Raw genomic sequence first — 25828 nt, 5'->3', positions numbered from 1 at the left:
TATTGTTTCTAATTACTCCACATATTTTTGTTTTTTTCCTAAAAAAAAAAAAAAAAACTTAGATGCGCTATCTTTGTGCATCATACCAAATTACAATTTGTCACGTAACAAATTCTTCTTACTTCTTTTTTAAAAAAATATTTTAATATTTTTTTTAATGTATGTGATAAAATTGTGATGCACAAAAATGAGTGCATCTTAAGATGCACTTGAATATTACTCTTATTTTTTAAACAATCCTAATTTAGCATTTAAACCTTCTCTCCTTGCACTCTTTTCCATCATAATTTTTTTTTTCTTTTTACTTAGGGAAGAAAATTAATAATTATTGCTAAAGGTTATCCTAGGTAAGGTCCAAACCGACGAGACCAAGCCAAAAGGGAAACTAAGAGGTGGCTTGGGAAAATGTGAGTACCAAAAGGAAGAAATTAGTACCTCATGTTTTGGACCGACTAGTTGAACTAGTGAATATATACCAATCCAAAAGTAATCAAGTTGTTCTCGATTTGACACCTTGCAATCCCAAGTTCCATAAACTATTTTGACATCACCGGAGTTACAAGTAATCATAGGTGAATGTTAGGAGAATGACATTATAAATAGTTTCATTCAACGAGTCCAAAGAAGAAGAGCAAGTAATCTTCTAAGAAGATACATAACCTTACTTTTGCGTGCTTAGCTAAACTATACATTTCTTATACCAAGTCAATGGATAATCACTTGAGAGCCCCACGGTGAAGACGAACGCATCACGCATGCGAATATCCCACACCAACAATAATGAATTCTAAATCTAACCGGCCAAGGAATAACCAATTTCAGGTCAGCGTTACATTTTGTAGGATATTCCATTGGATATCTCCTTTGACGCAACTCCCTGGTTCCTTCTCCAGTTTGTAGCAATTGAAGCTTATAGGTCTACAGAATCCATACAAATAGGAATGTTAAATTTTAAATTTAAGATGTGAAATTTACATAAATTCTGAATTTTAAACGTATCATTTATTTATTTATTTTGTTCCTTTCAACTTTTCTTAAGTTCAACAACTAAGGAGAGACTTTTATACCTCCAAACTAAAGAGTTAGTAAAGTAATGGTTTGGCTTGTTAAGTTATGTCCATATCGACAACATAGTTGGTATTAATAAGAGACATGTATTGAAAGGATTTCTTTTTGGATAATAAATGTGTAGTAAAAAAGTCAAACTTCATATTTTAAGGTTGATAGTACAAGTTAGTGTTAGTTGAACTAGGATCATATTAACATATTAAAAGAATCTTGAAACGATATTCTGATTTTGTATAAAACTTTAGACCAAGCTTAATTTAGGTCCTAAACTACTACCTCAAAAAATATATATCTTAAATTGAAACAAAATATATACATTAATATAATAATCTTTTTGTTTAGGTACCCCTCCTAATCCTTCTTTTAGGTGTGTCTCCTGATAACTTCTACCCATTAGTTTCTTGCTAAAAAACCAATAATCTTGATGTCCAAACATACACTAATAGATAACATTAAAGCAATAAAATAAAGAAAAATTGTAGTGGGTGTTACTTTTAGTATAAATAACCAATTATATAGCATTTCCTAAAACTAATTACGGATTTAGAAGATTTTGAGAGTATACGATTGATATTTTATTTTTATTTCTAAAATGCCCTTCATTTTAAATGGAAAAAAATATATATTTGGTGTGGTTTGAGGAAGATATCACTCACGTCGTCTTCTTCAATCTCCCATGAGATTCTCTCTCCTTTTTCCTCACGTTGATCAATTTGTAAGAGGAATGAAATTGTCGTTCATGTTATCACTTCGTACAATCAATTTTTTGTTGGGGTTAATATCCTAAATCTTGTAGGGTCCTATAATTTGTAAACTTTATATAAACAAATTTTTATGTGATTAATAAAATATATGATATTTTATTCACTCTGTCTATAAAATATATGATATTTTAATTGTATTAACCACAAACCAATAAACTAACATCCAAGGTTATCTGGATAAGGCTGGGTACCTTGTCCTAGAGACACTACGAGTATGACCCACTTTGTAGGTGTTACAATTGTTGTAAAGTACTACAAATGATTTAATTCTGATAATCATGTATTAGACATGTGAGCACAGATATTCTATACAAAGGAATTTGTATAAGACCGGACCACAAAATGTTTAGTCTCATTATATAACACCGTTTATAATAGAGACTTTCATTTCACCAAGATAGCCATAGGTAACATGACCTCAATCATGAGTTGTGAACTCCTACCTATGAGGGTGGTCCTTTGATTTGTATGGGTGAGAGTGGCCAGATCGTCGACTCAACAAATCTACCATTTGGGGATTCGTCTGATTTGGGAGCTGGGAATACAGTTACACAAGATGGAATTCACTCCTTCCCTGAAGCAAGGGTAAGTAGATAAATTACTCCTTTAAGGGATAATTCTGGATCTTGAACAATATGGCGCCACACCCTCTCCTAGCCCGAGAGGGGTTTAGTCATAGTGGGACTATGATATATTGTTCATAGAGGGATCAGTGGTACTTAAGAAGTTAGATGTAACTATAGGGGCAAAACGATAATTTGGCCTAGCTATATTTACGTGCAATTTATGAAGGGTCATCGTATTGTTGATTGGTTATATCCAATGGACATAGAAATATATCTGTAGTGCGAAGAGTGCAGTTGTCGGTCTTTAGTGGAGTGTTCGATAGTTAACAGATAGTGGATAATGTGATTAAAGAGTTTAATTAATTATTCATGTACCATTGGAGCTTCAAGTAACAAGTCCATAAAGTCCTCTTGGTAGCCCAAAAGGATTTAGTAGAGAATCAATTTTTGGGTTAATTTAAATTGTTCAAATTAATAAGGGGTAATTTAATTATATATGATATAATTAAATTGATTCAATTATATATGATATAATTGTTATAATGTATTTGATACATTATAGTTTAATTGGAGGAAATAAATATTTGAATGAAATTCAAGTATATTTTATATGAATGTGATTCATAGTTTTTAAATTTAATATAAATATGATTTATATTAAATGCCATAAAATAGAGAAAAGAAACGGTAGTTTATGTTGTATGTGATACAATATTAAAACTATAGGTTACATGTTATATTTGATATAACATATAGTTTAATATAAATATAATATGATAAGTTAGTTATCATATTTATTTATATTATTTTATTACTTTTGAATAATAACTATCTTATTTTCTCTCCAACCACCTTAGTGGGTGGTTATTCAAATTTATGGCAAAGGAATAAAAGAAAACAGTTTTCTCTTCTTCCTCAACACTTGAGCATTGCAATTGGCTAGACAATTGAATTTTGTAGAATCGTTCTGTGTGCTTCAATCTTCTTCTTCCTCCAAACTCAAACAATCCCTCCTAACCAAAATGGTGGTCTCTAACCCTAAGAATACTAAAGACTCACTGTGGTAGTGTCTGATCTATTTGGTTTGTGAAGTTCTTGAAGAAGGTCTTCAAGAAGTTGCAAAGTTCGAGGTTCGTGACTGTTTGAGGGAATTACACAAAGAAAAGTTCTTCAAATGTGATATCTCTTGAACCCTTTTCTTCTGTCTAGCATGCTGTAATTTATATTGAATGCATATTGATAACTTGTAGAAATACAAGTTATTTATGCTACCTTAGTCAGATATTGCAGCCAAAAGTGAAGGAATATGCATCGATTGTATGAAAATTAGCTAAAAAATACAATAAATATAAATTATCGAAATTACACCCACTAACATCATCAAGATGGTAGAAGAGGATATTTCTACTACTGTTTTACAGGAAACTAAGTCACCGCTTGCGATCAAAGCTCAACAAGAGACTGAACAACGTATCTCTGTCACATTGCGCCCGTCAATCAGTAATGAAGAGACGATTAACACAATGATGGCGCAATGCGACAATTGATCCCGAGCTGAATGTCAACCGCATGCGGTAAAAAAACAACACCGCATGTGAGCAACCGATCGAAAGATGCAGCTGAGCAACGCAAATACGCAGGATTGTGACACGTGTACAACTAACCGTTGTACAGATTTGATAGTCTGATTGCATAACAGAAGAAATATTTATTCCTCCATCTTTAGAATTTCCATAACAGGAAGTGGGGTCTATAAGCCAAGAGTCAAAGCTTTTCACCTATAAATACCCCCATAGAATTCAGATAAGATATACTTGATACGGGGATAATTGATACGAGAGTTAATTGATGCTAGATTGAGAGAAAGGCTGAGCTTAGTACTGATCGAAATAAATCCGGGAAGAGAAGAGACAAGGTCGAGAGGTGAGTCTCAGTGCGATTCTGCCAGATCCCCGCTGTGAAGCTCTGTGCTTAGATCTCTGCTACCGGTTGAGCAAGCCTGAGAGGGAAGTTCATCCTTCCGCACGATCCATCCACACCGGCAAGCAAATCTCCATCCAGATCAGCGCCAAGATGTTGGCATTTATTTATATTTGTTTCTAACTCTATTCATCAATTGTATTTCATTCTCTTAATCTCTTCATTCACAAATCATGTATCAGACGTTAAATAGTTTTATTGAATGTCTCGATCACTTTCATTTCCACTTTTCTGTCTATTTTCGTTCCTCCATTAATCGTTTTCTCTATGAAGTTTTTTAAATGCCTTGGTAATTAATATGAATTAAACGAATAACTTAATCTGTGTTAAAGAGATAAATGTGTTTAGCTAAGGCATGCAAGACGGCATCTTTACCTGTAAGAGCAGAAGTGAAGATGTCATTCTGATTTGTCGAGAGAAGGTTAAAAGAATGCGTTAACTAAACCAAGTAGTACTTCCAGAGATGGAAGCAACCTTGCGTTCACTACGTTCGTCCCTGTTTCACCACAGAGATGTGGGAATGCGGCCGATCACCGAGAGGTGTACGCCAAGGGAAAAGCGGAACAGTACTTATATCTTTAACGTAATTAAGGAATTTGCGCTATTTATATTAGTTATCTTTTCTCTTTCTGATTCGCACATAAGACTTGTCACCGCATTACATGATCTTTGCATCTTTGCATAATCTTCGCAGCCAGCTTTGACCTCAGTATCTTGTATCATGAAACCTGTATCTTGTATCATCTTAGCTTAAATCTACTTTATCCCAATTTATTTGATTATCGCATTTTTACCGCTTTACTTTACTTTATTGCATGTTTAATTACTTGTATACAAAACTCTTTTATAAATTGAAAAACTCCTAGTCGCATATATCACAAACATAACGCAATAACCTAAAATAGTCCTTGTGTTCGACCTCGGATCACACCGAGAAACTTGCGGTGAAATTATACTTGATTTCAACGCAAGGAAACTTGTGACAACGCACAACATACTACAAGAACATTCGTTAATAACGCATATCTAGAAGTAGTATCACATATTATTGCGTTATAATCATCCCTGTGTTGTGTGACATAAGATAAAATCTATGTTGACACATATCTTGTATGTTTATTGTAAATTTAGTTTTCAATAACGAATGGAATTTGAACGCTCCGCTTCCGCCCAAGGATCTCTTTCAATACGAGTTCCTTCATTTCTGAATAGTTGAATATACATTTTCGATTTTCTCTTCCTATCTCGATCAGTTTCTGCTCGCAATTTGAGATTTCTACTTGCCATTTGGGATTTTCTAGAATATTTATATTTCATCTTAGTTTTTGGATTTTTTCTTGCTTTTTTTTCTCATCCTCTCAGGTTTTTATCTAAATTTGTTTCATCCTTTGCTCATGGGATTCTTCCTTCTAGTTCTAGTTCACAATTCTTTCTCGGTTTTTGGATTTGATTTCATCTATGTTTTTTTAAATTTGTTTTAATATGTATTCTTATAGGCTTCACTGTTGTTTAACTGAAGTTTGTTGAAGTAATTAGCCAATTTGATCATTTGTATAAATTTCATCTGCTTTGATTTTTCTTTTGAGGCTTCATGAGTTAATTTCTGTTTTAGTTTGAGTTAATTTACGTTTTGGTTAAGATTTTGTTTTCTTTTTCAACAGTCTATCACTGATATACTCATGTTGATACAGTCTACCAATCTGAATGTGTTACTAATAGATACATATCATAGTCTATTAGTGATATTAAGTCTATCACTGATAGACCTTGATTTCTATTTATTATACTAGTCTATAAATGTTGTGAGTGTAACAGTAGAGTAATAACTGTAATTTGTGCTTCTTGCAGTTATTTGAAATTATGCTTGAATTTGCAATAGTGGTGTTTCATAGCGAACATTTGGATTATAAACATAATTACTTGAATTACAATACTAAAGGTGGATAGGACGATGAGATCACATGTTTTGAGAATTTTGTGAGTTTGATATTAAAGGAAATTCAATTGTATGCATCTCTTTCTTCTATATAATTGTCGATCTTATTGGATTGGTATCAATGACATTCAAATTGTGGTTGAAACTCATGAAGATAACTTTGTTGTTTGGTTTTTGAATTTAGTTAAATAACAAAGTACAAGACATCTATTAGTTGTTCATGCCACTAATATGTTTTTAGAAGGAGTTTCCAATAGTGGAATTGATAATTTTCTATGTGATGTGTCTTCTTCTTCTCCAATTAATGATGATTTCAACATTTTAATGGATGTTTATATTAGTAGCTTGTCTTCTACATTCGGTTTGAAAGAGATTGATATGTTTGCTAGTAAAGAAATAGTATCAAAGTCTTTTTAACTACATAGTTATAAAGAACAATTTTGAGTTCAAGATTGTGAGATCAAATTCTAAATCAATTGTGTTGAAGTGCTCAGAAGATGATTATCAATGGTCTATTCGTGCATCTCATTATAATTAACAGTGGGGAACTATAGAAACTTAGGAAGTATATTTCTAATCACAATTGTTCTATAAATGTTATTCAAACTTCTCATAGACAAGTATCTTCATCATTGATTGGTGATTGTACGATAAAAGATTTTAGCCCTTATGACCGTTTGATTTCAAATGATATTATGATTCATATGCGTACTAAATTTAGGGTAAATGTTAGCTATTATAAAGCTTGGAGGGCGAGAGAATATATTATGAAGTCATTGAATGGTGATGCAAAGAAATCTTATGCCTTAATCTCAAATTTTTTTACAAAGCTAAAAGAAACGAATCCTTTATCATTAGTTAAGCTTTCAATGAACATGTAATCAGTATTTGATAAACTTGTTTAACTATTTAATCTATCACTGATATTGGTCTCTCAGTGATAGACCTTATAGTAAATTAGCATATCATTGGTCTATCACTAACACTAATAGACCTATTGTAAAACATCATGTAATTAGTCTTTGGTATATCATTTTTTTTTTATTGCAGGTTCATTCACTGCGTGTGAAGTTTATTCTAAGGGAAATATTAAGTTCTATATTATGGAAATTGGACCGTGTATTGAGGTGAACACATACTGTGGACCAAGCATATCAATTGACGACACATTTTTTAAATGTAAATATGATGGAACTCTTTTGACAGCGTCAACAATTGATGATAACAATCAGATTTTTTCTTTTGTCTTTAGTATTGTAGACTCAGAGAATGATGCATCATGGAAATGGTTTTTTAAGAATAGTAAGAGAAGTTTAGGGGATCGAGAAGGTTTAGTTATTATATCAAATCGATATTTAAGTATTTCAAAATGTGTTCAAAACGTTTTTCCAACTGCTGAATATTGTGTTTGTCTGTAACACCTTTTGAGATGTTTGAAGCTGACATATAAGGATTTTTTTTATTGATAATATCTTTTTTAAATGTGGAAAAGCATATACTATTATCGATTTTGAGTTGAATATGAGATGGATGGAGGTTATATATCCTAGCATACAAGACTATCTTTCGAGAAGTGGGCTCGTGCGTATTGTAGAGTAAAAGATGTCAAATTATGACTGTAAACATTTCAGATTTCTTAAATGTAGCTTGAAAAGAACCTAGAGATTTACCTGTGGCATCACTACTCGATTCTATCAGAAAATTACTTCAAAAATGGTTTTATGATAAAACTAAAGTTGCATATTATATGAAAACCGTTTTGCCTAACTGAGATGAGTGAGAATTACAAACACAACATCAGATATCAAGAAGCTTCAAGGTAAGAGTTACTTTTTTTGTATGTGTAATATAGCAAAATCTATCAGGGGTTTACTTCTATCAGTGATAGGCTTCTATCACTGATAGACTGATAGACTCAGATAGTTGAATCTTAATTAATTTGTTGACTATGTGTGTCCTTTTTCTCAGGTTAATGCAATTAATGATGTTGAATTTCAAGTGATTGATGGAAGTAATCAATTTATGGTACATTTAGATTCCAAATCATGTACCTATTGTGTTTGGAATCTTGATGAAATTTCATGTGTCCATGCACTTGTTGTTTTTTGTGGGCGCAATATAAATACTTACTCTTTTGTTTCTAAGTACTTTTTGTCAAGTACCTTGATTTCGTGTTATGCTGGTTATGTTCGTCCAATTGGGAACCATGCTAATTGGAAGCCTACAGGGATTAACATGAATATATTACCTCCAATTGTTAAGCATCTAGTAGGTCAACCTCGAAAACAAAGTATATTATCAATTGGCGAGCAAAAAAGTTAGATAAAGTGCAGTCGTTATTGTCGTGTTGGTCACAGTTGTAGAAAGTGTAAATTTCCACTATTTATACAATGATGTAGCATTTACTATCGACGTGATTGTTATTTATGTGAACGTGTATGTGTCCACCATTTTTACAATGACATAGCATTTTCTTTTTTACTATTGGTGTGATTGTTATATTATTCACAAGAACATAACATTCTACTTGAGAAATATAGAACAATTTTTTTCATTTTTGTTAGTAGTACATATATTTGATTTGCTTCTACTTCAATGTGAAGTATTGTCACTGAATTCTATCACTGATATTGATTTATCCCTGATAGACTTCAAGATCTATTAAAGAATACCACTTATTTTAGTCTTTGGAACTTTTTTTCAATAGAAAGTACAAAATTTTCAATGATCCAAAATATTTTTATAGAATAAAAACACAAAATCAAGTACAAATGAAAGACTTCACCACCTATTACAAACAAGGATTTAGTCCTTAGAACTTTAAAATAGAGAGGACAAAAAGACATAATTTGCAATGATTCAACCAACGATCCAACATTTTTCTATATTTATATGACAAAATCAACTACATGGGGTTAATATCACTGTGAAGTCTATCATGGATCTTTTCTATCAATGATACTATAGTATCCATAAAAACTAAGGTACTATAATAGCTACAATATTAAAGTACTACAATATCCATAAAACTAAGTCACAACTACATTATTACATCTGGGAGATTTTTAAGTCAAAACTAAGGGCGTCTTTGATTCTAAGAGAATGTCCTGTTTATTTTGGAGAAGCTTTCTTCTGGTCATTTGGCATTCTTTTGGTTCTTTACATTTTTCTATTCTCTTAAATCTTCTAGTCATTTGCATTCTACAACATTTTCTTGATGATTTAGGTTGTCTCTTCGGCCTAACATTTTCAGCATTCTTTACTATTTTCATACTTTTCATTCTTGTATTTTCCTTTTCTTGAGTAACCTGAAATCCTAATACTTAATTATAAGTTTATAAATATATTTTGAGTCTATAAGTCATAAAGAAATATACGAAATGTGAAAATTCTAATACCTTCACTTTTTTTGTTGTGTCATGAACCATTTTTTTTTTTTACCCTTTTTCATTTTCATTGTCTTCTTCTTCATTATTGTCTTCAATCTTTTATAAATATTAGTATCAGTGTACCAAACAAAAAAATTATAGAAGCTGTCAACATACTTTTTCCATGATAGTCTATCATTGAAAAAAATTAAAAGAACTAGATGCTATTACTGTTAGACTCTAATCGACAATGACAATAGTCTAATAATAAAAACCTATCACTGATTAACTTCAATCATCAACACACTTGAAGTCTAAAAAAGCAAACAAGCAATAACCTATTATTGAACTAGATGGGTACCTCTTTTTCCTCAGCGGTGGTGGTTTCTTCTTCTTTTTCCTTTTCTATATATTAATATACCAATAAAATATGAAAATATTGTCAATAAACTATAAGTACTTTCTATCAATGGAAAAAAAAATAAAAGTAAAAAAACTAGAAGGCTTTAATACTTTTCACTCTTTCTCCTTGGCATAAGTGGTTGCATATTCAACTACTTTATCAATATTAGCATCAGCATCAACATCTGTCATTTCTAGACTCAATGATGGAAGATGATTCTTTTTCAAGGACACTTGAGATTGTCTCTCACTTTCACATTTGTGTGGGACTTTCTGGTTTACCATTTCTGGTAGAGAAAGTAACAAACTAAGAATCTCCTTTTGTCCCTTTTTAAGATCTCCAATCTTTTTATCCTTTTTCGCAACATATTCTCCTTCCTCCAATCTTTTCTTTTCCATCTCCTGAAATTTTTGAAGTACTGTGATGACATTCTTTTCCTGATACAATAATAGGAACTACAAAGAGTTGAAAACATAATATTTAATTAATACTTTATACAAATACCTTCTTTTTATGAGATTTGAAATACTCACATAATTATAGGTAGGAGTTATCAATGACATAGTTTAATGAGATCATATCAGTGATATGGGCCTATTACTGATAGACCCCGTTACTAATAAACCAATATCACTTATATGGTTCATCTATCTTTGATATATGATGTAATATTCGTTTATCGTTGATAAACTATATCACTAGTAGATTCCTTCTCTATAGTTATTTGAGTGTTTCAATAGATATACTTCTATCACTAATATTTGTCTTATCACTGATAGACCAGTATCATTGATAGACTTGTACCAAAATTAATAATGGAAAAATTAGAAACTCACATTTTGTTCCGAGAAGACGTTGTCATTAAAATCTTGTCAATCTATCTGTTTTGTTAATTTCCAATTCAAGATTCTTAGGAAACCATTTCCTATTCTTTTTGCAAACCTCTCCAAAAATTTAGGAAGTATTTCATATGCCCAATAAACTAAAAATATTGGGAAGCCTTGCAGATGGGCGGCTGATTTTGATTTAGTTTTAATAGATTTCTTAAAAATTCTACTACAAAACTATCAGACACTCTTCCCCATGGATAATTCCTAAACTTCTCCTCATCATTCAACATCTTAACATGCTTTCAATCCGCACAATTATGAGGTTGTTTTGGAATCAACAAGTTTTTTAGTAAATAAAGACTGACAAGTTTTACTATTTTTCTTTCATCACTATAGTTACTAGGAAAATAGTTAAATGCACTCTTAAGATTTTCTTTAGTGATGCTAATATTATTTCTAAAAAATGCTTGTCTAATCTCTTAATCATTTTCTTCAAGAAAACTTTCATCACAATTTAATCTTGTAATCAAATAAAAATCTTTTAACCCAAACTTTATAATGTTACCTTCAATATTGAAAAGAAGAACATTGTTATCAGCGGAAACACATTGTCTTCTAATCAAATGTAGTAGAAGTTGTAAAAGTATTTTGGACATTTTTAAACCTAGGAAATGCCCAAACGGTCCTTCCTGAAACAAAGATATACAACTAAAATCTAAACCCCCTAATGATATGGTCTATCACTTCCAACTTGACATAAACAATGACTTTTAAAGTGGAATTCCAACTTTTTTTAGGAATTTTTTCCCTATTTAAACAAAAAAATAAAATATATGTTATAAATATACTAAAGTACAACTTAGAATAGATATATATTAAATATATAGTGAATACCTTCTCTCTTTTTTTTTCATCTTTTTTTTTTGTTTGAAGATTCTTTAAGTTCTAAGGTTCTTTTTGTCCCCCTTTTTTTGTTTGCTTTTCATAATTGTCTTTCACTTATCAATATATTAAAATAGTAATAAATACTTAAATCGACAAATTAAATACTTCAAGTTTATCAGTGATATAGACTTGAAGTAGTGAAGTCTATCACTGATAAACTTATCATTGATACGTTTATATCGCCGATAGACTTGAAGTGGTGAAGTCTATCCATGATAGAAAATCATCATTGATAAACTCTAATAAAATCCAACATGCTTCAAGTCTATCACTAATAGAAACTTATTGCTAACTAACTCTAATATAAAAAAAAAAACAAAAAAACAGCAATGAAATTATGCATTTACCTACATTGCATGAAAATAAATTCAACATCCATAAAGTATATCAGTGATGGAAACTTATTACTGATAGACTCTAATCAACAACACGAGAAACAAAAAAAAAAGTGAAAGTATGCATTTACTTATATTTCATGGAAAACAGAAAATAAATAATTCGACATTCTTCAAGCCTATGGAAGTTTAAAGCACCTAATCAGAAAATAAAAGACAAATATATTAATTTCTATCTCCGATTTCAAGCCTATTGAAGTTTAAATACCCTAAGCCTATTGAAGTTTAAGCCTATTGAAAAGGAAAAAAACAAAAAACAAAAAACAAGTAGATTTCTATCAACATTCTTTAAGCCTATTGAAGTTTAAAGTAGACCAATATATATATATATATATATATATATATATATAAAGGATAGATTTGTATCATTGATTTCAAGCCTATTGAAGTATTAGATACCCTAAGCCTATTGAAAAACAAAAACATAAAAAAAAATATATTTTTATCACCGATAGACCCCAATCAAAAAACAAATAGATTTCTGTCAATATTCTTTAAGCCTATTAAAGTCTAAAGTACCCCAATCAAAAAACAAAAGACAGATAAATTTCTATCACTGATTTCAAGGTACCCCAAGCCTATTGAAGTTTAAGTTTATTGAAAAACAAAAAACAAAAAACAAATAGATTTTTATCACCGATAGGCTTCAATCAAAAAACAAGAAACAAGAAACAAATAGATTTCTATCAACATTCTTTAAGCCTATTGAAGTTTAAAGTATCCCAATCAAAAAATCAAAAGACAGATAGATTCTATCACCAATTTCAAGCCATCGTCGATGGATTGGATGGATGGATGCGGTTTGATCGTGGAATCAAATTTGGGCTTATTAGTTTTTTATGGGCTTTTTAGTCTTTTTGTATGAGCTAAAATCAAATTTGATCATATTTGCTATATTCTTTTGTTAATTTTATATCTACAATTAGTTTGGGTCAAGATGTTAGGTTTACAAGCAACCTTAAAATATATAAAGACTTTAATAATTTAAAAATAAGAAAATTTAGTCAACAAGTATATGTATGTATTTTAGACAATAGTCAACAATTATATGATTAGTAATTCAACTCTATTATAAGATGATGTTTTAAAGGTAAACCAATATTTATGGGTAAGTAATCATCAGATTTGTGGTTGAGATTCCAATTCTTATCATAATTAAAAAACCGACATTAATGTAAAATGCAACACAAAACCTCATATTAAAAAAATACAAAATAACACATAAAAGAAAATGATAAATAATTTAAATAAAAAAATGTTGAAAAAAAAGGTGGGGTCGTGGAGAAAAAAATGATAACAAAATATAAATTATATAATATAAAAAGTTTGGAGAAAAAATAAAATAAAATAAAAAAATTAATTTTTAATTTATTTAAAAATAAATAAATTGATGACTGCAAGTCTGTGATAGAGAGTTTGAACCGACGACCTTAGAAAAAATTAAATCCAACGTCTACAAACAAAACACACGCAAACTTCAACGAACTAGTGTTTTGATATATGATATGTATAATTGGGACAGTTGCAATAGAAGCTAAATAATTATTAAACATTGAGTCCGTGTCATCCATTTTTTTTTTTTTTATTTGCACTATTCTTACCATTTTGACAAGCCAATATATAAGATGTACATTGTATCTCTATTCCAAATATACGATTCATATATTTGATATATTCATGTTTTACTTCAAATAATGAATGATTAATATCTTGTTTACTAAGAATAAATATTTAAAATATCAATAAAATGAAACACATATATGTTCTACTCTAAAATAAGTTATTTATTACCATATGATTACAATCTGATTATCAATAATACTAATTGTTGTTTGATTGTTATTTGATTACTACTGTCTTATTGCTATTTAGTACTCATTGCCAATGATATCGAATGTTGTTTGGTTGTTGTCTAATTACTATGCGATACATGTTGTCAATGATACCATTACTATCTGATTGTTCTCTGGTTACTGTCTAATTGCTATTTGAAATTGATTCTTATTTGATTTCTATCTGATTATCATCATTTGTATCATTTGTTAGATACTATATGATACTGATGTTATTTGATTGTTACGTGATTACTATTTTGATTATGATTATTAATGATACTGATTTTTATCTGATTACTATTTGATAATGATCACGCTTTAATATTGATTGTTATCTTATACTGGTGGCTAATGATACTAATTTATATATGTTATAATTCTAATTTGATTATCGAATAAGCTCATTATCGTGTTCTTGAAATTAATGGCTTCTTGAACTTGGGAACAAGATCTCTCTATTGGAACTCCATTAAGGCTATTTCTCGATTCCATTTATTCATTCATGAAACCCTCTTCTTCTATCTAACTTTAATGCAAAAAATGAATAGAAAAAGAAAAGCAGAGGCACCAATATTTAGAGTAAAAGGATCTCAAGTACAAAAGCTTGAAGAAGAAGTGATTAGGTACCATGACTGTGAATTTCATCGTCGCTATGCAATTTTCATCTCTCCCACGGCTCTGTTTCTTCCAATTTCTCGTAAGGAGTTTTCTGTAGTTGACTACAATAGTCGCCACTACTTTGAGGAGTTTGCTGAAGTAGAAGGCAACCATTTCATTTGACCATTATTCAACGGTGGACAAGAAGGTGAAGAAAGGCTTTGAAATTTTGAGTCGTCCATAAATGTAAGAGGTGATATAGAAGGAAAAACTCTAAGATGTAACAACCTGGATAAAAAGTAGGAATAGAACCATTAAAAAGACTAAAGTTCGAATAGGAAAAAAATAGTATCAAAACTTAAATATTTTTGCTATAATTCTAAAATTAGAAATCTTAGAGACATGCTTACAAAATACTTATTTTGCTAATCATTATAATTTTCCTATATAATTTATAAGAAAAGCTACATTTTTAGTCCCCGAATTTTAAAGAATAGATGTATTTGATCCCTCAATTTTTAAAATATACTTTTTTTAGTTCCTATATTTTTAAAATTAGGTTTAAAAAGTCAATGCATTAATTTTTTATTATTATTTTAAATTACATATTAATTTTTTAAGATTATCTCTTCTCTCTAGAATTATTTTTTAAATATATTTTTGTAATTCAAAATATCATATAATTATATAAAGTAAAAATTTTAAATAGCCCAAAAACCTTTTAAACATATTCCTAAAAACATAAGACTAGAAAAGTACATTTTAAAAACTCGAGGCTAAATGCACCTATTTTAAAAAGTGAGTGACTAAAAAAGGTATGTTTTGAAAAAGACAAAACGCACTTATTCTTCAGAACTTGGGGACTAAAAATGTAATTTTTCCTAATTTATAATTGTAAAAGCGGTAATGGTAAAAATATTATTTTTCCTTCTACTTTGGAGTTTATTCAATTTTAATTTTTGTACTTTTAAATGTCTAATTTTAGTTTCTATTTTTTTTAAGAAAAAGATACTATAGGAAGAGAGGGTTAGTATAAGTGCACCAAAATATCTCAACTAAATTACACATTCTTAGCACCCTTATTATACCCCGACCCCAAAGATTCCAGTCCAAATAAATATTAATAGTGAGAGGACTTAGAGAAGAACTCAAAAGAACAATACATATAAAAGATGGGCTAGAATTAAGCCTCGAGGGAAAGGAAGCAACAAAGAGTCAAAACAGATAAATTTTAGCCTTTATGCTTTCAATAAATTTTAAATTTAGTCTTTCAAAGTTAATTTTTATTGAAATTCAATAATTAACGACAATAAAAAAAATTCCATGCAAATAAATACAATATGTGAATATGTTTTCAAAATATATAGTAAAAATGCAATTTTTTTTACCAAATCAACAACAAACTAGTAGTAAATACCAAATTTAAGATTTATTAAAAGTACAAAATCTAAAATTATTGAACATTTGAAAGTATAGAAACTACGGTATATCTTCTATTGCTCTCAATTGAAAAGTTTTCCTCTAGCTTTCCTTTGTATTGCTTGTACTCATGTTTTTATGGAATGAATCTTCTGCTGGGTTTGAGGTATGATGAAGATGTTAAAGATACATCTTTTTAGTTGATGAGATGTTTGGATGCACCTCTTGATCCCTCTATCCTTTAGTTTATTGTTTTTAGAAAATGTTTAGTCAACCAAAAATAGAAGTTATAACATCCCTAATTTCTCTAACACATCGCTTGCTGTTTCAATGAGGCTAGTGGCTTTTAATGAATGTCCACGTGTCGTATCAACACAAAATATGATTCAAACCATTTATAATTCAAACAAAATGTGGAATAAAATTGGAATCCATTGCCTTTGTCTCAAATTCAAAGCAACAGAGAAAAAATGGAGAAGTTTCCCTTTGCCGTCCAAACCACATTTATAAAATTAATATTGTTCTTCCCTTTCAAACTAAATACTCATACAATCACGTCCTTGTCCATTCACTTCAAAATTCTTCCCATCTCTCTCAAACCTTCAATTTTATAATATTCTAACTCCAACCATATATCCTCGATTAAATTACCTTATAATTTCTCAGGTGACACCCATCTTATTAAACATTACTATTTTACCTTTGACTATTTCCTTCTTGTCTTCCATATTATTGCTCAAAATATAAAGCTCCTCCCAACCCTTTTCTATACTCATGTACAATATTTTTCTCATCCCCAACTGTTAAAAATTATGTTTGGCAAACTTTGGTTCTTATGTTTCTTAGGGTTTCTCTTGCTGGATGGTTCATCCTCTGTAAAGGATGGCAAGTTTGGATGCTCTTCTGATGACCCAAAAACGGTTCTCAACATCGGAGTTATTGCTGATAATAGCTCAAGGGTTGGAAGAGAACAAATAATTGCCATTCAAATGGCTGTCAAAGATTATATTTTCACTTCATGTTATAAGATGGAGCTTCTCCTTGTCGATTCACCCCAGAACTCCGCTCAGGCAACCGCCACGAGTAAGACCGATCACCCTGTCTAGTTTTATATCCAAATTACTTTGAGAGAAAAACATTATAGGAACTCGAACGTAAGATTTCTTGTTTTAGTAAGAAATATTTTGGTATTAAAGTATCATAGAATTAACAAATCCTTTCAAGGTATTTGTAAGTAAAATTAACGAATGTTGAGATAGATTTATGTTATGTCCCTAGAATTTATAAGGTTTCATTTTTATCCTGTAGTTTCAAAATTTGTTTCTATCATTAGTGTATTAAATCTAACCTTTTTTGTAATTATGATGTTACCATTATTTTTCTTAATTGGAAGGATTTTCTTTAACCTCTTTTTTGTATTTTTACTCGGCCTTTATCAATTAAGCAATCCTGATGTTATTATATTTATATTTTTTAAAAAAATTGAAATGTGTTTCAAAAAATATATTCTAAAATAAGATGGAAATTAACGCGACAACTAATATATAAATATCTAAAACATACTTTAAACGGTGTACAATTGATTCACATGTATAAATTGATTGTATAAATAAAACTAAGAAAATGTCTTTTGGGATGAAAAATTAATAACTACGATCCTAATCTTCTATAAAATAATATTATGTATACATTTTAATTTTTACATATTAGTTCTCAAATCAATTTTCATCTTAACCATTTAAAAATTCGAAGGTATATTTTTTTAAAATAGATTTCAATGTTAAATTAAAGGGTAAAAATGAAACATTGTGATAAGTTATAAAATTAAAGAGGGTTTTCTTTTTTTTTTTTTTTTTTTTTTTGGTAATTTAAACTAAATTTAACCATTTTATTTTATATTTGTAACAGGTTTGGATTTAATTAGTAACAAGGAAGTAAAAGCTATGTTTGGAACATTAACAATGGAGGAGGTATCTCTAATCTTTGAGCTTAATAAAACCTCCATGAATGTCCCTATTATATCTTTATCTTTATCTTCCTTAGTACCACCACCATGGCCGCCAAATCAACTGCTGCCGCCGACGTTCATTCAAATGTCAAACGATATCACCCACGAAATGCAATGCATCACATCTACAATTGGCAACTTCCATTGGCGAAGAGTCAGTGTAATTTATGAACAGAAAAATGGCTTCTCCACCAATATGGCCATTTTAAACCTCCTCTCCAATTCACTTGAAGATGTCTACGCAAAAATTGAAAACCATCTTCCTTTCTCTTTACTTGATCCAGAGCCTTTAATTGAACAAAAGCTAATGAACCTTAGCACTAATAGCAATAGGGTTTTTGTTTTAGTGCAATCTTCAACGGAACTGGCTACCCTTCTCTTCAAAAAAGCCAAAAAATTAAACATGATGGCAAATGGGTATGTATGGATTGTTGGGGGTGAGATAGCCAATCTTGTTGATTCTTTATATTCATCTACTTTCACTAATTTGCAAGGTGTTATTGGGTGTAAGGTTTATTTTGAAGAAAATGAAAATTCTTTCAAGGAATTTAGGACCAAATTTAGAAGGAATTATATGTCTAATTTCCCTGAGGATGAAGGACAAGGTGACCCAAGTATCTATGCACTTAGAGCTTATGATGCATATTGGGCCATTGCCACTGTCTTGGATGAATTGAAAGGAAACCCTAATGGAATGATTGAACAATGGCCTAAAAAAGTTTTGAGAAGTAAAATTGAAGGTTTGAGTGGGATTGTGAGCTTTAAGAATTGCATATTGTCAACTTTACCTACTTTCCAAATCATTAATGTTATTGGCAGAAGCTATAAACAGATTGCATTTTGGTCACCCAAGTTTGGATTTTTTGAGGGGAATAATACAAGTTCCAGAAATGCCACGATGGATTTATCGACCTCAGTCATTTGGCCAGGTTAGTATGTCCTAAACCTTTCTTTAAAATAAAATCTTTAGAAATGTTTAATATAAATGCATCATATCGGATGATTTGAAGAAGCATATTCCTAAAGAAAGAGCATAATGCCATTATTTGCATAAGAATTAACAATAAAGTCATTATTAAATTAATGCTAAATATATATTTTAGTGGGTGATGTTGGAGCATTTCCAGATTCAAAGTTTCAATTTAGTTTTGTAAGTTTTAACATTTTTCAATTTTCCTTTTTGTTTAGATGAATGTTAAAATTAATTATGATAAATGAAATATATGTGACATGGCAATTATTTTTTTAACAAAATATAAAAGGTAGGGAGATCAATAGTTGCATCAAGGTATCTCAATTAAGGTTGACATGCATAATATCTTCATCACACTCGGACACCAAAAATACTTTGCAGGACAATTATTAAGTCATCTAAAATAAAAGTTTTAATTCTTCTATATTTCTAATGAAAAACATCACTCTCATTCAATAAGTGACCTAAGTTTGTATCTAAATGATAGGCATATTAATTGGGATGTTATAAGGGTATATTAGTAATTAGTTAGGAGAGTTTTTTTTTTTTTTTTAACTAGGAACAAGCAAATATGTGGAACTAATAGGTGCACTTGAATATTCAACTAAGTTTACACATGTTTAGTACCCTCATCATATACCCCAAATCTAATATAGGTTCAAATAGAGTAAATCAGCTAGAAAAGAGTTTATATGCAAAATATAATCTAAAAGAGGTTAGAGGATATCCTTCAATTTAAAGTAATAGTAATTACAAAATGAGTAGCTTTCCAACTTGGGAGATTTTGTTTTGAATTTGGTTTTGAATAGGGGTTAATTAGGAGAATGAGGAAATGTGGCAATATTTTGTAAAGAGACATATTAGGGGTTGAGAATATTTTTAGGATTGGGAGGGTCAAAATACCTGAATACTTAGTTTATTTTTTTTATTTGGTTACTTTTTATCTTTCAATACGTTTTGGTTCTATAAATAAATTTCGTTCTCAAATCACTCTCTATAATTAACTATTGGGAATTTATAATAAGATATAAATAAATGTGAATTGTGAATTATCTAAAATTCTCACTCCCACAGGTTAGAGCCAAAAAAATTAACAATCATAAAAGTAAAGAAAAAGAGAACGGCATCGAAAAATATAGCTCAAAACTGCAGATTACGTCCAGTCATCTGCAATTGTTGGTTCTACTAAGGTGAAAATTGCAATGTTTTAAATTCGTACTACAAAATTCTCCCAAATAGCTCAACGCAAACAATTTTATTTCCTATACTACAGCTTGGTATTTTGAAATTAACAATTAAAAAATTAAAATAAAATATTAATTAATTAATTAATAATTTAAAAAAAAAAAAAAGAAAGAACTCTCAAACCCAAAAGAAAAACTCTCCGCCACAAGACAGATTTTGCCATCAAATTATTTTTCTTTCTAATTTTGACTCAAGTCAAAGTTATATATATATATTCCATCCATGCATGCATGTTTCTTCGTGGAGTTTTTTTCTACAATCCCGACATTCTCTCACTTGGAGATAAAACGATCTTGCTTCCCACTACAACAAAATTTATCATCTTGACAAACTCTAAGACTCAACTGCTAGTACAAACTGTTATCTTTGATCTTCTTGGCAAACTCCAAGATTCGACATGAAACCTATAAAATCAACAAAATAACAAAACATGAAACCATCAGAAAAATAACTGTTACTGATCTGTGTTTGCCTCGAGGTATAGGTAAGCTATGTGGAACTATCCCCCAGACATAAAGGATATAGTTACGTACTCCCACTTCAGCTAGTGATACCAATCATCATCTTCTTCAATCCTGAATACCTGATCTTAAAAAAGATACATTCTACAAATGATTTGACTCCTTTCAAACCTACTACCAAGCTATGGAGATAAACCATATTTTTATCGAAAAGATGAAAAGATGTCACAATCTTTACGGTACATGATGCAGGTAATGCAAAAACGATACCAAAAGGATGGGAGTTTAGCTATGGAGACAAAGCATTGAAGATTGGCGTTCCAACAACAGCTGCCTTCAAAGAATTTGTAAGAGTGAACTACAATCACACAGATGGACCTCATATTTCTGGCTTCTCCATTGCCGTATTTCAAGCAGTTGCAACCAATTTGCCTTACTTCTTACCATACAATTTCATCCCATTCGATGGCCCTTACGACGATTTGCTAAAAAAAGTCTATACCAAGGTAAAACCTTAGTTTTTCTTCCCCCCAAAAAATAAATAAATAAAACCCTTAGTTTCTCACTATTTATATTTTTATCTCGGTTTGCTAACTTTAAACCAAAACTTAGATGTATCATTTTGAAATTTCAATTTTTGTCCTATTAAATATAAAATTAAAAGTTTATATATATATATAATAGAGAAGTTGATTGACTTATTTGACACACATTTTAAATTTAGTAACTTATTTAAATCAAATTCGAAAGTTTAAATCCGTTTAGGAATCATTTTGTTTTTTTATTTTTTATTTTTAAATTTTCGGTTGACAAATATACTTTTTAAGAGTCCAACGTTTGTGAGAATTAAAGTTTTTGAAAATTAAGTGTATAAAAATATATTCCTATATATATATATATATATATTATATATGGGGATTGTTTTCAAATATAGAAAAATGAACCAAAATATTTACAAACATAGCAAAATGTCATATCATTAATAGACTATCATCATCTATCACTGTAGACAGTGTCTATCAGTGTTTATCATTGATAGACTCTGACATTTTACTACATTTGAAAATATTTTCTAGCATTTAAAATATATATATACGAAAATATACTTCCTATCAATGTTTTCAAAAACCAAATCAAGTTTTTTTTTTTGAAAATGATACTTCAAAAAAGCTTCATTGATGAATAAATAAAGAGAGTAATTATAGTGGAGCTAGAAAGATTAGAGGAGAGGCTAGCTAGAGGAAAGTCTTTCAATCGAGGGAGATGGAAGAAGTATATCATAATTACAAAAAGTCTTTCAATTGAAGGAGATGGAAGAAGTATCATAATTACAAAAGCAAAACAAATTTTGAAAACTAAAATAATAATAATAACAATAATTTAAAAAATCTATTTTATTTTTAAAATTTAGTTGAAAAGTCAAATGATTACCCAATGAATTTTAAAGATTCTTTTTTCCATGGAGGATTTTAACCTTTGACATGTTAGGTGGAAGGTATATAGACTTTTGTTTAAATGGTCTAAAAAGTGTTTTTGAAAAACAAATGCAGGATTTTGATGGAGCAGTGGGAGATTTTGGAATATTTGCAGATCGATTGAAGTACGTGGATTTTTCAGAGCCATATTTGGATAATGCAGCAGTGATGATAGTGAAAGAAAAGCCACTGAAATGGACGAAATTATGGCTTTTCATGAAAGCTTTCACCGCCAAAATGTGGGTCATTATGCTTTCCATGCATGTTTTTGTGAGTTCTTCCATTTGGCTCATTGAACGTAAGCATAACGATGCATTGAAAGGAGTTGGAAACATGCTTTGGTTCTCCGTTTCCGTCATCTTTTATGTGCATAGTAAGTTCAGTTCATTCGTTCATATAAATTTCAGTAAATTCAATTATATCAATATTTGAATGTACACATACATATAGGAGAACCAGTAAAGAATGGGTTGGCTCGTATGGTGTTGGGGCCGTGGCTATTTGCGATCCTTATAATAACGGCAAGTTTCACGGCCAGTCTATCGTCGATGATGACACTCTCGAGGTCCCAACCATGGTTTCTGGACATAGAAACTCTAAGGCTGAAGAATGCCACAGTGGGTTGCAACAAAAACTCAGTAATGGTGAGATTTTTGTCACAAGTGTTGTTACTTCCTCCAGAGAAAATCAAGCAAATTCCGTCTGTGGATTTGTTCCCACATGCTTTGGAAAAGGGAGAGATTCAAGCAGCTTTCTTCTCGGGTCCCCATGCAAAAGTCTTTCTTGCAAAACACTGCAAATATTACACCCAAGCCACCATCTTCAAGCTCGTCGGCATGGGTTTTGTAAGCTTCTCCCTTCCCTTTATTTTAGTTTTAATGGTTATAAAATTTATAACAATTCACCACCCGTTTAGTAATTATTTGATTTTTGAGTTTTTTGTTTTTAAAAATTAAGACAATACTTTTACATTCAAAATTTATTCCTTTCTTTTATCTACTTTTTACCGATAGTTTAGAAAACTAAATCAAGTAACTTTTAAAAACTTACTTTTTTAAAATTAAAAAAAATGATTTGATTTTTAAAAATATTGGTAAAAAATAAATAACAAAGCAAAAAACTTAGAGGTAGATAGTGTTTATAAGCCTAATTTTCTAAAACTAAAAACAAAAAAATCAAATGGTTACAAACCGGGACATTAGTTTTTTGTTTTTGAAAAATTCAGACCCAGTTTAGTAATGATTTTGTCTTTTAAAATTAAGTCTATGAACTCTATTTCCATCTCTAAATTTCTTCATTTATTATTTATTTTTCACCAATAGTTTAAAAAATCAAGCTAAATTTTGAAAACTAAAAAAAATAACTTTCAAAAAATTATTTTTTTTTTAAAATTTAACTAAGAACTCAACCATTGTAACTAAGAAAGAAGCAAATTATTGTAAGAAATGTGCATGAAATAGGTTTAATTTAAAACAAAAAACAAAAAACTAAAACTAAATGGGGCCTAAATCTACAAACGTTCATTTCATCTCTAAATTTTTGCTTTGTTATATACTTTCTATCAATGTTTTAAAAAACCAAACAACTTTTAGAAACTAAAAAAGTAGTATTGTTTTTTTAATTTGGCTAAAAATGCATCTCTTTTACTAAAGAAATATGAAAATCATGGTAAGAAAATGAGAGGAAATAAAGTTAATTTTCAAAAACAAAAAAAAACCAAATAGTTGATAAATAGGATCTTAGCAATCTAAATTCTAATGGAAATTTCTTACATTTATTGATTAATATGAACTTGTTAGAGATCAAATGTGTTTATAAACTAGGAAGCCATTATGACATTTAATTTTATAGTAATTTGTTTCTACAATTTAAAACTTGTAATGATTTAGTCTTCTACTTTGAAATTTTATACAAAATTTACTAAGATTTAATGAAATTTCTCACGCATGTTGATTAATAATCTAACTAGAAGTTAAATATGTTTATAACTTACAAGTCATTATATTAAAAAAGGAAAAAACATGAAACCTAGTTTTGACGAGAATAGTACGGCATTTTGAGTAAAGTATTACAAACGTAAAAGTGCATATCATACCGTTATAAATTGCTGCATATTAAAATTTATAGGCTAAATAAATTGATTATAAATTACCGTTATGCAACGATAAATATGGTTGGTGATAGGCTTTCCCGAAAGGGTCTCCGTTGACGGTGGACATATCGGCCTCCATTGCAGAGCTGATAGAAAGGAGAGAAATGCCAGACTTGGAGTCCACATTACTATCTACTTTCAACTGCTCCTTGAACGACAACGACCCGGACGGGTCGGGTTTAGGACCCGAACCCTTCGCCGGTTTATTCCTAATTGCTGGTGCCATTGCTTTTGGGGCTCTTCTATTTACCGCCGCTCGTCTTATCTTGATGAAGTTGGGCTGGATCAAACAACAGCCCGCTACATCCAAAGCCCAAAGCCCCATTTAGACTACAAATCTTATTAATTTCCATTTTTTCTTTCTTTCTTTATTTTTAGATTTTTTTTTATTTTTTTGGATAAATTTTTCTTTTATTATTTTAGAAATATGTGATGTTTATTTTATGTGAGTCATTGAATCAATAAAATATGGAGTGTTTGGTATGTTTTAAGTAATTCCAGAATGTTGAAAATTTTTCAATACCTGAAATTTGATCCTTGGGTGTTAGCTTAGATGGTCGTGTTATTTTTGAAAAGCTAATTGAATTAAAATATTTGGATACTTGTACATTATAATATGTGAGTTTGACCAAGTAAGCCATTTTAAACGAAATTATGTTTTGGATATTTTGCCTTTTGAGTTTGAAAATAGGATTCTAATCTCGATACTTTTCAAAAACTAATGATTTAAAAAAAAATGGTTTTAAAGATTATCTAACACTCAACTATGAGTTGGAAAATTGTACTAATTTTCTTTTTAGCCAAGTATGCGACCTTTCTCTCCCTATTTCCTCTTCTCCTCCCTTCTTCTTCTTCTCTCTTTCGTTTTTAAAAAGTATTGAATTGCAATAAAACAAAGTTTACCTTACAAACTAAGGTCAAAACACAATCAAACCATAAACACAACCAAATGAATGAAAAGAAAAATTACGACAAGGGAAAACAAGTTCGAAGGAGATGGGCCTATTTAAGACCAGCCTCTAAGGCACTTAGAACAACAATAGAAGTCCCTTGCTCTTTTCTTCTTCTTCGTATTATTAATACTAGGAGAATTTGAGGGAAAAATTAAAAGGATATTGTCCTTTTAGAAACTATTTAGGAAAATATTGTTGTTTTCAAACTATTTGTAAAAATATTGTTTTTTAAAAAAAATAGGTCGAATTTTGAACCCTCGACCTTCCCCTTTCGTATTTTTTGTACGTCAAACTTTGAACCCTCGACCTTGCCCTAACATTATTATTGAGTCTGTTTAATTATCATTCCGGAGACCTTCATCATAATTATTTGATGTGGAGAGAATGAAAGATCTTCCTCATAACACTCATAATTATTTGATGTATTAAAAATAATTTTGTATTGGGAGAGAACG

The 25828-nt window shown here is 30.0% G+C and overlaps 1 protein-coding gene across 1 annotated transcript; it reads left to right on the top strand.

The window, feature by feature from the left end:
• Positions 1-18035: 18035 nt before the first annotated feature.
• Positions 18036-24878, top strand: LOC120076055 (glutamate receptor 2.5-like). The gene is made up of 5 exons (XM_039029836.2): positions 18036-19043; positions 21046-21299; positions 22344-22641; positions 22719-23113; positions 24453-24878. The coding sequence occupies exons 1-5, from the start codon at positions 18050-18052 to the stop codon at positions 24747-24749; spliced, it is 2238 nt and encodes a 745-aa protein (XP_038885764.2). The 5' UTR covers positions 18036-18049; the 3' UTR covers positions 24750-24878.
• Positions 24879-25828: the final 950 nt, after the last annotated feature.

The sequence above is a fragment of the Benincasa hispida genome, chromosome 4 (genome assembly GCF_027475165.1).
Source record: "Benincasa hispida cultivar pf3 chromosome 4, pf3_genome.v1.1, whole genome shotgun sequence".
Lineage (NCBI taxonomy): Eukaryota > Viridiplantae > Streptophyta > Magnoliopsida > Cucurbitales > Cucurbitaceae > Benincasa > Benincasa hispida.
Note: the sequence above shows the minus strand (reverse complement) of the source record. Positions and strands in the feature narration are given on the sequence as shown.